Source organism: Melanotaenia boesemani, chromosome 17, assembly GCF_017639745.1.
Source record: "Melanotaenia boesemani isolate fMelBoe1 chromosome 17, fMelBoe1.pri, whole genome shotgun sequence".
NCBI classification, from domain to species: domain Eukaryota; kingdom Metazoa; phylum Chordata; class Actinopteri; order Atheriniformes; family Melanotaeniidae; genus Melanotaenia; species Melanotaenia boesemani.
The window spans coordinates 7,565,454-7,578,042 of NC_055698.1; the positions used below are offsets into that span (position 1 = coordinate 7,565,454).

Sequence of the window (12,589 nt, forward strand, 5' to 3'; positions counted from 1 at the left end):
CTCATCTTAACTTTTTGTTCCCACTTTAGTTATGATTAAAATATATCTTCCAGAAGACCTGGGAGTTCTTGGGAGGAATAGGATAAAAGCAGATCTGATAAATGAGCATAACCAAGGCCATTAAAGATTAAAAAAACAAAAACAAAAGCTTAAAATCAATTCTAAAACTGACAAGAAGCCAAAGTTGTCTTTAAGATTTGTATAATGTGAGCTGTGGTCAACACTGGTGCTGCAGGGTTCTGAATTATCTGTAGTTGTGATTCAATCTTCTTTACAAGACTCAAAAACTGGTTTTATTCGTCACAACCTGGCTTGTGAGTTCTGACAACAATGGGAAAGGATACCAATGAACCAATTAAAAGTAATTTATTAAAGCAAAAAAGGATATGAAACTAAAATTGTGGGGCATGTATGGTCAATAAAACAAGTCATGTAAAGATGGATGTGTCACGCATGGCGGCAGAAGTGAGGACCCAAATGCAGACAGTAAAGCAGGAGGCAGAATGATGCTGTTGACCGAGGTTTATTCCGGCATTCAAACCACGAACCAAGACACGACATGGGTAAACACAAGGACCTGAGCAAGACAACTGAAAATCAAGGGGCATATATACACAGAGGGAGTAATGAGGAACAGATGAAGTGAATGAGAAATCAGACCAGGTAATCTAACGAGCCAGGAACAGAAAACAGAGCACATGAGGGAAAACTACAAACTGAACTAAACATGACCTAAACAGAAATTGATAACAAGACTACAAACCAAGATCATGAAACATGACAGGATGAGTTAGCATAGTGAGTGCAAACCAAAAAGAAACCAAGACCTGGTAGAAGAGAGCAGAGACCTAGCCTCCTGAAATACCGGAGCTTATATGTCCTAAGCTCTCAGGGTTTCCAACTGCTCCAAATAGAAAGATGATGTCGAGTTTGCTTCCTGGAGGGTAACCTATTGCCTGTAAACTATTTGTCATGGTAGCCTGGCAGTCAAATCTCTTTAAGTTAAATTTACAAACTATGACTCATGTGAAACTGTTTCAGACTTTACAGGAAAAATAATCAATGATGTTGCAATACGAGGTTACAATTACTTGACAAAAGACAAGCCCTTACAAACAGTCTCAGTCTTCAAAACCCTGAGTTTTACTCAAAGGCTAACAACACAAAGCTGACACTCAGGATACATCAGATGGTACTTCTGGTACTTCGCCTCAATTTGACAATTTTCTTTTGTGAAAGAAATGGAACTTCATTTGGCATGAGCCAACTGTCTTTTCAAGGGCACACAGCAGTAGTTTAACACTCTCAGTCTCACTCTCAGTCCACCCACAATCTGGTCAGCCACTGGTCTGAAAATCTCAACAGGGTGCAATATAATTTAGGTTGTAGGGGCATTTCATGGACTTTTCAACTTGAAAAGTCCATGTTTGTTTGCTTTTGTCAAGCGACCAAGCACTGCACGCTGTATTTACCCTCTCTGAGCTGCCACTTCAAGTAATCAAGCCTGTGACATTAGAGGAAGTTTTATGTTTTAGAGTGGGTTTGCTTCTTTTGGACAGCTTTTGATTTAAAGCTAGCACACTGCAGAATGTGGCAGACAGAAACAATTGGAGCGTGAATGTCTAATAAACTGCACAACGTGGAAAAAGCTAGTGTCTGGTATTTGGAATTCAGCATGTGCACTTTAATTTTCCCATGTCATTCAGGTTTAGTTATATCTGCTAGCTGAGGATTAACACCTCCAAAAGCAAACACTGTTTCCTCATCTTTAGCAGATCACACAGGGAATACTGATAAGATTTGTTGTGGTGTCTAGAGAAGTTACTATTGTGCAGAATGAGTTATGTCCCTTGCACCTGACACCTATCTACAGTATCTATCTATCTATCTATCTATCTATCTATCTATCTACAGATATCTATATTATTAAAGCACTTTTTGTACAAAACAAAATTGCAATACAAAGTACTTTACACTAAAAACAACTACAAAAAACAACCATCAAGTCCCCAATACCATAAACCCACAAGTCACACATACATGACAAAGACCCACGCATACATATTACCACATGCACATATGCATAAAATGATGCTCTGGACCAGCGTTGTCCTAACCCTAGCCAATTGCATTGGAAAATTACAACGCTGGAAATTTTGATAACAGATGCTAAATAAAATGAATAAATATAATAAAATAATATTAATATAAAAAAGATTAAATAAAACATTAGAAAATTGAAAAGGAAAACATGGGACAAAACATTATTAAAAATGGAATAGAATGTTCCATCTAATAAAGCAAGTTCATTAATACTGTGAAGATTATTAGTATAAATCTAAATTCCAATTGTGAATACTAAAAGGATAATCAAATTAAAGCGTTACTAAAATAGTAAGGCTTTTACCATTTAAAAATATCAACACTCGCAGCTGCCATGAGGTCCTCTGGAAGGTTGTTCTACATAAAAACTAAAAGATGCCTCTCCATATGTTATGAACAAGAGACCAGCCCCCAAAGACCTGAGGGCTCTGGGAAGTTTGTGAACTAAAAGCAAGTTAGATAAATACTTAGGACTAAATATGTCTTTGTAGATTCAATTATCCAGGTAAAAGATTCTCCTTAAAAGATTTTATTTTTTAAAAACACAACACAAAAACACATTTCGGTGTTCGTCCAAACACCTTCATCAGTTCTTTGGGGCACAGGATGTAGCACTGTAGAAACAAAGGAGTCACATTACCCGGGTCACATGACAGGTGTTAGTACAATTGTGTGCCAGAGAAGATGGTGTCCCAGCAGCCTAAACAGATGCTCATCCCCCCACCTGTGAGGTGGTTGGTTGATCTGTTAAATGTTCTCATAACAGCATTGTACGATGAGGACACATGGGCTGTGTCCGAATGTTCACCCTACTCCCTAACCCCTCATTCATTACATAGGGCTGAACTACATAGTGACTCATTCTCTTGGCAATTCGGACACAAAGTTACCTATTTTTTTATCGCCGCAAACCCCATGACTATCGCCGTCACCACGGCAACCACAACCCGCATCAAGATGTCATTCCAAATCCAATCCAAAGTTGTGTGTAAATATTTTTATTTTTATTCCTCATAATGCATTTTATTCTTTGTTTGTTTGCTTATAGGTAATTTCGCGCAGCTCAATTTTTTCGCCTCCTTGCGCCTTGTTGAGCTTCTGCCCACAATGCATTGTGGTCTATATTGACCCGTCTAGTGACCATCGATGCTCACTACTTTTTAAGATGCATTGTGGGTAATTTTGAGTGCCCTACTTTTTTCTCTCTGGACATTCGGACACTCCGACAAAGTGGCGCGACCCCTATATAGGGCACTATGTAGGGAGTAGGGTTCACATTCGGACACAGCCATGATGTCTTACACCCTTGATCCTTCCGGCTGTGTTGCTCTTTTCGTAGGTGGTTGTAGACAGCTGAGTCTTGTCTTGAAGAATTCTCCCTCCTGTGTTAAGACATGCGTTTGCTGTGTGGCTTTTCTGTCTCCCCAACATAGAGATCTTTGCACTCTATTGCATTTTACTGCATGCACCAGGTTGCTCTTTTGATGTTTGGGAATCCGGTCCTTTGAGTGGACCAACCATTGTCTCTGGGTGTTTTGGGGTTTAAAATACATGGATTTTGTGCTTAGAGAAAACCCTCCAGAACTTCTCAGACAGCCCAGCCACATAAGGAACAATGACTTCTTCTGGGTCTTTGATTTTTGGTGTTTCCTGGTTTTGGCTCATTCGGCTTATTCTTGAGTGTCATGGTTAAAGCCCACTCAGGGTAGTGATACTGTTTTAATGCTAAAACAACTGATGAAAGTGTTTGGATAAAGACCAAAACATCTTGTGTTTTTAAGAATGTTTTAAGTCCAGTGTTTTAACAACAAAATCCTTTTAGAAAGAACTTAGGACTAAAACCCTTTAAAAACTAATAGTACCAATTTAAAAGAAGCACACAGCAAGCCGATGCAGTTTTAAAGCTGGAGTAATATGAGCTGCTGTTTCTGGTCTTCTTCAGCAGACGAGCAGCTGAATTCTGTAAAAGCTGAAGAGGGTTTATAGACTAGCCTGGAGGTTCTGCGTTTCTCTCCTTTTCTCTCTCTTTCTCTCTCTTTCTTACTCTTGAAGCAGCAGCTGTAACTTTTATGCTGCGTCTTTGTCTCTGTCTGTCTGTCCAGCTCTTAATATTGGCATTTGTCAGGGAATATCAGGGTGGCTGAGCATACAGGGTCATAGCTGACAGAGACAGTGTCACTGTCTTCTCATCTCTTTTCTAGCTGCTAAAAGAGGCTCTGCACAATGTGTCTGTACAAAGTGTCTGCTCTATTCTTCTCAAAGGCTTGAGTTCATCTTAGATGAATGTAACAGGGTTACATTTAATAATTTCAACCTCTAAAGGGCTCTGACTACATTTGTTATCAGTCTCTATGGAGGTAGCCATCTTGTTTAGCTGGTCAAAATTAGCTATGGTTGAGGTCACCTGCTTGATCTTATGAAATATTGTACTAGATGCTTGGAAACTTTATGTGATACTTTTCAAGGCTAACTGCTGAACTTGCATCACAGAGCAATGATGCAACAGCCATTGGTCAAGCTACTATATTAGCTTGTGTGCTATCAGGTCAAAAAGAAAGTTTGAAGTCAATAACAGAAGCAGAAGAAGCAGAGAGCATACAAGCTGAGAAGACATAAAGCATTGGTTACAATTTCTATTTATTTTATTTACTTTTATTGACTTGTTAAAGATGCACAACAGAAATTTTGTAGAATTTCTAAGTGATGCATCCCCTATTGTCGGCTAATTTGGTATTCATCTTGCATCCCATCTGTACTGTGAGCCCTCTCCAGCCAGTAAAAGACAGTAAAAGCTGTGCTTATGATGCTTATGGACACTGTTCTTCAGATATTCTGTTTGGACCATAGAACGAAATTCTAGATGGATGACTTTTAGTTCTGGTGAGACTGATGATCACAGACTGATAATAAAATGAACTAAGAATGGCAATTGCTCTGATGACATGGAAACTAATTGATAAGCAAAATTTACTAACCTGAAGAAGGATTTACAAGATATAAAACTCCTATCATAAAAATGTACTGGATGACATAAATCCCTTTTAGAGTCCCTCAGTTCACATTAAGTACTTGGATTTAACTCCTATATTGCTTTTGTAAAATGTTAACTTAAATATTTCTAAGATCTGATCTTAGCTAATGTGACAGGAGGGTTAATACCTCCTCGCCACTGGATGGCACTGTGCTGCCAGCACCACCACTTATTACATTGGTGGCGCTGGGGGAGTATAAAAGCACAGGGGATAGGAAGCTTAGGAATTCGCCTCCTCTTTGCCTGGTGGCTGCAGTGGCAGGTTGGCGTGGCTGGGTGCAGGAGGACATTCCTAAAAGGTAAGCCGCAACTAATATCCATCTTAGCAGAAGTGTAGGCTAACTTGCTAACTAGGCCTCCCACACTCGCAGCTGTGGGCAAGCGCGGTTGTGGACAGGAGTGATCGCGCTGCGGCTGGTACCTGGATGTGGTGAGTCTGCCCTGTCATAAGTTTTGCACCAGTGAAGAATTGTTTTGATCAATCCTGTGTGTGTGTGGGTGGGTGTGTGTGTGTGAGCAGGAGTATAGCCGCAGGGATTGCACCAGTGGCTGCCCCTCCTCCTCTACTCCGGATAGCACGGCGCGTTGCCGGCACGGATACAGGTGGCGACTCGGCGAAGTGATCATCGGCAGCCCTGCTGTTCTGGCGTGCCTGGACTGATTACGCTGGACGGATTACACTGGACTTGTGGCGCTGAAGTTTACCTTTTCTTTGTTGTCCTGCTTGATGGCGTATTTCTATTAGATTTTAGTATAACTGTCGGTGGCGTACTTTTAATTCTGTGTTTTGTGTACAGGTACTGTGGGCTCCGAGCAACATTCCCCTTCCTGGTGGTGGTCGTTTGAGCACGGTTGATGTGTCTACACTGGTGGTTTGGTTTGAGTTTGTCTTGTTTTCCCCTATTTGGTTAATGTTGGGAATGGTTGCCCTCCCCACAACCTGTGTCTTTAGTTTTATTGTTAAATACCCGCCGACAGTTCATTTTACTTTGATTGTTTAAATAAAGATTATTGTGAATTGGAACGGACTCTGCTCATGATATCAACCTAGCTCTTACTTTTAAGAGCTAGAAGGTTCCCGGGGGTGAAATTCCCCTGGGTGGCGTTGTCACACCTTTTTATCAACGAAGCTACTTATTAAGGCCCTACCCTCGTCATGCCACATTCTGGCGTTGTCGGCAGGATGAATATTTAAGGGGCAGAGTCATTCCATAGTGGTTTTTTTTTTTTTTTTTTTTTTCTTTTTTTGCTTTTTTTTTTTTTTTCTTTTCTTCCCTTGTTTTTTGTTTTTTTGTGTGTTTTGTGGTTTTTAATTTTGTTTTTTTCTTTCTTTGGTGCAGCCAGAACAGCAGGGTTGGAATCAGGGAACCCCAAGTCATATCCTCACGTGAGCTCGGTGTGGTGGGCGGTGTTCATCATGGAGGAGGAGGTGCAGCAGCTGAGGGAGCTCATGGTGCAGCTTAAGGCTGACAATGAACGGCTGCGGCGGGAGCAGGCAGCCCTCCAGGTGGATGCTAGCGGTGCCTCATCTCCTTCGGCAAGCGATGCCCCGGCGGTGAGTGTTGGCCCTATGACGGAGCGCTTGGTGGTAATTCCTAGAGACCGAAGGTGTCCCATGTTTAATGGTAAGACTGGCATGGGAATAGCCGAGTGGATAGAAGAGATGCAGGCGTGTGTGCGTGCCCGCCACCTTGCTGCTGCAGACCAGGCCTTGTTTATATTTGATCATTTGGAGGGGGAGGCAAAGGAGGAGATTAAGTTTTGCTCTAGTGGGGAGCGAAGTGACCCAGTCCAGGTTCTTGACATCCTAAAAGAACTTTATGGATGTACGGAGTCTTATGTCACTTTACAACAAGCTTTTTTTTCTCGACATCAGCAGGAAGGGGAGACCTTGCATGAGTTTTCTTTGGCTCTCATGGCGCTGATGGACCGGGTAAAGCAGAATGCACCTGATGGCGTACCTAATGCTGGTGTCTGGCTTAGGGACCAGTTCATTGAGCATGTCTGTGATAGCTCGCTTCGCAGGGAACTTAAACAGCTTGTGCGGCAACAACCTAGAGCCACTATGTTGGAGCTCCGTAGCGAGGCTATTAGATGGGAGAGAGAGGGTCTTCCAGGTGGTGGAAGACCACGTAGCTGTTCGTTGCCATCGGCTTATGGCCTCCAGTATGCAGTGCAGGGCCGCCTCCAGCCTGCTCGTCGGAGCAGTCCATCTGAGCCAACGTTGAGTGAGCTGATGGATGTTCTGAAACAACAACAGGAGCAGCTCAATCAGCTTGCACAGACTGTTGCCTCTCTGCAGGCCCCTCGCCCTCGTGAGCAGGTTCCCCGTCATGGGTCCCTAATCTGTCGCCGGTGTCAGCAGCCAGGTCATTTTGCACGGGAGTGTGAGAATGAGCGAGCTTTCCCGCGGCGGCAGGGGAACTCTGTGGCGGGACTTAATCCAGGTACTGCTCCCTTTTCCGGGCCCTCTAATCAGTCGGAAAACTGAAGCCCGCTGAGCTGCGGAGCCACAGCTCAGAGGGGGAGTCTTTAGGCTCACAGAAGGGTGTAGGTACGGATTTGATTGCACCCTGTCCAACGATTTGTGTTGTAGTTGGTGGGGTGGAGGTGACCTGCCTGGTGGACACGGGTTCTATGGTGTCAACTATGACAGAAAGTTTCTTTCAGAAACAGTTTGCACCCTGGGGTGGTGAGCGGCTGCAGTCGTGTCATTGGCTACAGCTACGAGCGGCAAATGGCTTGGCTATTCCATATATTGGCTATTTGGAGCTAGATGTGGAGTTGTGTGGCAAGGTGATACCCAGCTGTGGGATCCTTGTTGTAAAAGACCCCCCTAGTGCTGTTTCCTCCGTCCCCGGGGTTCTGGGGATGAATGTTATTCGCCGCTGTTACCAGGAACTTTTCAGTACATTCGGTCAGTCCCTCTTTGACTCCACTTCCATTTCGGAAGCTCCTGGTCCAATTGTGGCAGCACTGCAGCAGTACCACCAGTCGTCTGCCTCAATCCAGGGGGACCCTACTCACTCAGTGAGAGTCAGAGGAAGGCGTGTAGTACGCATACCGGGAGGGGTAATGAAGTTTGTAGCGGGCACTTGCTCTGAAAAATTAGCTGGCCAGAATGTGCTGTTTGAGCCCCTAGAGTCAGGTTTACCTGCTGGGCTCTTGGCCTCCCCATGCCTCTTACAGGTTGTCCAGGGTACGGTGTACGTCCCAGTGGTTAATGTGGGGACAACCGAGGTTCTCCTCTACCCACGGACTGGGTTGGGAGTGTTACATGTGGCACAGGTTGTTAGCCTGCCGGCTGGCGTGGCTGAAGTGGAGTCGGTAACGGCAACAATTTCATTGCAAACTGTGGCGGACACTAGGTCAAGCGAACTGGACATGCTGGATCTGTCTGTGCTACCAGAAGAGGAACAGGCTAGTGCTAAATCTTTACTCGAGAAGTATCGGTCAGTGTTTTCAGCACATGACGGTGATTTGGGTTGTACTAGCCTGTTGTCTCACGAAATCCCTCTGGTGGATGATGTTCCGGTCCGGCAGAGGTATCGGCGCATTCCTCCCTCAGACTATGAGGCAGTAAAGGCCCATATTCACCAACTTTTGGAGTCTCAGGTAATCAGGGAAAGTAGCAGTCCATATGCCTCACCAATTGTTTTGGTGAGAAAGAAAGACGGGAGTCTACGCTTGTGTGTGGACTACCGCCGCCTTAATAGTAAGACCAGAAAGGATGCTTTTCCCCTGCCTCGCATCGAGGAGAGTCTAGATGTGCTGTCCGGGGCACGCTGGTTTTCCACTATTGACTTGGCTAGTGGTTATAACCAGGTCCCTGTGGCTGAGAAAGACCGGGCTAAGACTGCATTCTGCACTCCCTTTGGCCTCTTTGAGTTCAACCGCATGCCCTTCGGTCTTTGCAATGCTCCAAGTACCTTCCAGCGGTTGATGCAGAGGATGTTTGGTGATCAGCAGGGTCAGTCCCTGCTACTTTATTTAGATGACATCATCGTCTATTCATCCTCTGTCGCACAGCATCTGCAGAGACTGGAAATTGTGCTTGACCGGCTGAAAAGGGAAGGTCTTAAGGCGAAACTGGAGAAATGTGCCTTCTTTCAGCAGGAGGTGAGCTATTTGGGGCACATTATCTCAAGTCATGGAGTCTCCACAGACCCGAAAAAAATTGAGGCGGTAGCCAAGTGGCAACGCCCTCGCCATGTCTCAGAGCTGCGCTCATTTTTAGGCTTTGCTAGCTACTACCGGCGCTTCGTGGAGGGCTTTGCTAAGCTAGCTAGTCCCCTGCATAAATTGGTGGCTAGCCTGGTAGGCGCCAAGTCAAAAGGGTCACGTCAGGCCCTGGATGACTTGTGGACACCTCAGTGCGAGGAAAGCTTTGAGGCATTGAAGTCTCGGCTGGTTTCAGCCCCCGTACTGACCTATGCTGACTTTTCCTGTCCATTCATTCTGGAGATTGATGCTAGCCACGGTGGGCTGGGCGCGGTTCTTTCACAAGAGACGGATCAGGGCGTGCGGCCCGTGGCATATGCCAGCCGAGGTCTTCGGCCTCCAGAGCGTAATATGTCAAACTATAGTTCCATGAAATTGGAATTTCTGGCACTAAAGTGGGCCATGACAGAAAAATTCAGGGAGTATCTGTTGGGACACAAATGCATTGTGTATACGGACAACAACCCGCTAAGTTACATTCAGTCTGCTAAGTTGGGGGCCGTTGAGCATCGCTGGGTTGCACAACTGGCTGACTTTGACTTTTCTATAAAATATCGTTCAGGCCGTTGTAACAGGAACGCGGACGCGTTATCACGGCAGTATGTCCCAGGCTCGCAAGCACTTCCATCTAGCTTGCCGGGCACCGTGCTCCCCCTTAACCTGCGACAGAGTTCTCCACCACCGTTCTGTGCAGAGGTGAGCGCATGTCAGTCGCTGGTCTCTGCCCTCCCTGTCCACTCGGTGTCAGATCTGCGGTTGTTGCAGGGCAGGGATCCCCTCCTTGCAGAGGTGTGGGCTTTTTGGCAGCGGAAGGCTCCACCTACCCCTACTGAGAGACTGCAGTTGTCTAAATCAGCTTTGGCTCTGCTGCGTCAGTGGGAGCGGTTGGTGGAGAAGGATGGGGTCCTCTTTCGCCAGGTATTTCGCCCAGATGGGGGGGAAGGATTTCTCCAGCTCCTGTTGCCCGAAGTCCTTAAAAGGGACGTCCTGACTCAGTTGCATCAAGAGCATGGTCATCAGGGCATTGAACGGACCACAGAATTGGTCCGACAGCGCTGTTACTGGCCGGGCATGTCTTCGGACATTAAGACATGGGTCCAGCAGTGTGAGCGGTGTCAGATTTCCAAGGACTCTGGGTACGGCCCCGTAGTTTTATGGGTCATTTATTGGCTGGACGTCCTAACGAAGTTCTAGCCATTGATTTCACCTTGTTAGAGCCTTCTAGAGGTGGCTTTGAGAATGTCCTCATCATGACCGACGTTTTCAGTAAATTTACCGTGGCGATTCCCACACGAGACCAGCGGGCTCCCACTGTAGCCCAGATTCTGGTCTCGGAATGGTTTTATAAGTTTGGTGTTCCGAGTCGTCTGCATTCTGACCAAGGTCGGAGCTTCGAAAGTTCCCTTATTGCACAGCTTTGCTCACTTTATGGTGTTGTTAAATCTCACACCACTCCCTACCATCCCGCAGGTAACGGCCAATGTGAGCGGTTTAATAGAACTTTGCATAACCTCCTTCGAACACTGCCAGCTTCGCGGAAATGTGACTGGGCTTCATGTCTGCCGCAGGTGCTGTTTTGTTATAACACTACACCCCATCAGAGCACTGGGGAGTCACCTTTTTTTCTAATGTTTGGACAGGAACCTCGTCTGCCAGTAGACTTCCTGCTGGGCTGAGTGGAGAACCCAACCTCTGGTGCGGTACAGGACTGGGTTGCTGAACATCAGGCCAGATTGCAGGTCGCATTTGAGGGCGCTCGGGAGCGTTTGCAGGTCGCTGCTAGCCATCGAAAGCGGCGACATGATTTGCAGGTGCGTGATGCGCCTCTCCCTGTTGCTCAGATGGTTTATCTGAGGGACCACGGAGCAAAGGGGAGGCATAAGATCCAGGACCTCTGGAGTCCTGTGGTCCACCAGATTATTAAAGCTCCATCTGGCCATGGGGCCGTGTATACAGTAGCTCCTGCACATGATCTACAAAAGGTTCGAACGGTACATCGGGACATGTTGAAAGCTGTGATTCAACCTGAACTGGGGACCCTTGCATCTACGATCCTGCCCCCCACCAGAGTGGTGGACTTGGATGGGAGTAACAGCTCCAGTGAAGGCGACGTGTGGCTTCTGGTTTCTGAAAACCCTGTGGTACATCGGTCAGGCCCCGCAATAGGTTCTGTGAGTGCAGGGCCTGTCCCTGAAACACAGAGAGTGGGGGGGGAGTCGGTGCCAGCGGATGATCAGCCTAGTTCCAGCCAGCAGGCTGTGCGCCGAACTGGTCGCTCAACTGCTGGACACCACTCTAATGTGTACCATCTCCCGCGCTCTGTGGAACCCCGGGCCAGACCAGCTCAGGAGCCTGCTAATCCAGCAATTTGCACACAGTTTGCTGCCTTTAGGCCCTGGTGTTGAGGTTTGGGTTGGTTCATCGTCGGGTCGACGATGCAAAATGTGGGGGTGCATGTGACAGGAGGGTTAATACCTCCTCGCCACTGGATGGCACTGTGCTGCCAGCACCACCACTTATTACATTGGTGGCGCTGGGGGAGTATAAAAGCACAGGGGATAGGAAGCTTAGGAATTCGCCTCCTCTTTGCCTGGTGGCTGCAGTGGCAGGTTGGCGTGGCTGGGTGCAGGAGGACATTCCTAAAAGGTAAGCCGCAACTAATATCCATCTTAGCAGAAGTGTAGGCTAACTTGCTAACTAGGCCTCCCACACTCGCAGCTGTGGGCAAGCGCGGTTGTGGACAGGAGTGATCGCGCTGCGGCTGGTACCTGGATGTGGTGAGTCTGCCCTGTCATAAGTTTTGCACCAGTGAAGAATTGTTTTGATCAATCCTGTGTGTGTGTGGGTGGGTGTGTGTGTGTGAGCAGGAGTATAGCCGCAGGGATTGCACCAGTGGCTGCCCCTCCTCCTCTACTCCGGATAGCACGGCGCGTTGCCGGCACGGATACAGGTGGCGACTCGGCGAAGTGATCATCGGCAGCCCTGCTGTTCTGGCGTGCCTGGACTGATTACGCTGGACGGATTACACTGGACTTGTGGCGCTGAAGTTTACCTTTTCTTTGTTGTCCTGCTTGATGGCGTATTTCTATTAGATTTTAGTATAACTGTCGGTGGCGTACTTTTAATTCTGTGTTTTGTGTACAGGTACTGTGGGCGCCGAGCAACATTCCCCTTCCTGGTGGTGGTCGTTTGAGCACGGTTGATGTGTCTACACTGGTGGTTTGGTTTGAGTTT

The 12,589-nt window shown here is 46.7% G+C and overlaps 1 protein-coding gene and 2 long non-coding RNA genes across 3 annotated transcripts; all 3 read left to right on the forward strand.

Annotated features, from left to right (window-relative positions):
• Positions 1-5,376: 5,376 nt before the first annotated feature.
• LOC121657127 lies at positions 5,377-6,241 on the forward strand. The gene is made up of 3 exons (XR_006013518.1): positions 5,377-5,433; positions 5,506-5,564; positions 5,655-6,241. It is a non-coding gene; the product is annotated as an uncharacterized LOC121657127 (long non-coding RNA).
• Positions 6,242-6,551: 310 nt separating this feature from the next.
• Positions 6,552-11,760, forward strand: LOC121628039. Its single transcript, XM_041966933.1, is given in 3 exon segments — positions 6,552-7,581; positions 7,731-10,486; positions 10,489-11,760. Coding segments are annotated over 3 exon segments (5,058 nt in total).
• A 5-nt stretch (positions 11,761-11,765) lies between these two features.
• LOC121657128 lies at positions 11,766-12,454 on the forward strand. Its single transcript, XR_006013519.1, has 3 exons — positions 11,766-12,001; positions 12,074-12,132; positions 12,223-12,454. It is a non-coding gene; the product is annotated as an uncharacterized LOC121657128 (long non-coding RNA).
• The last annotated feature ends 135 nt before the right edge of the window (positions 12,455-12,589 follow it).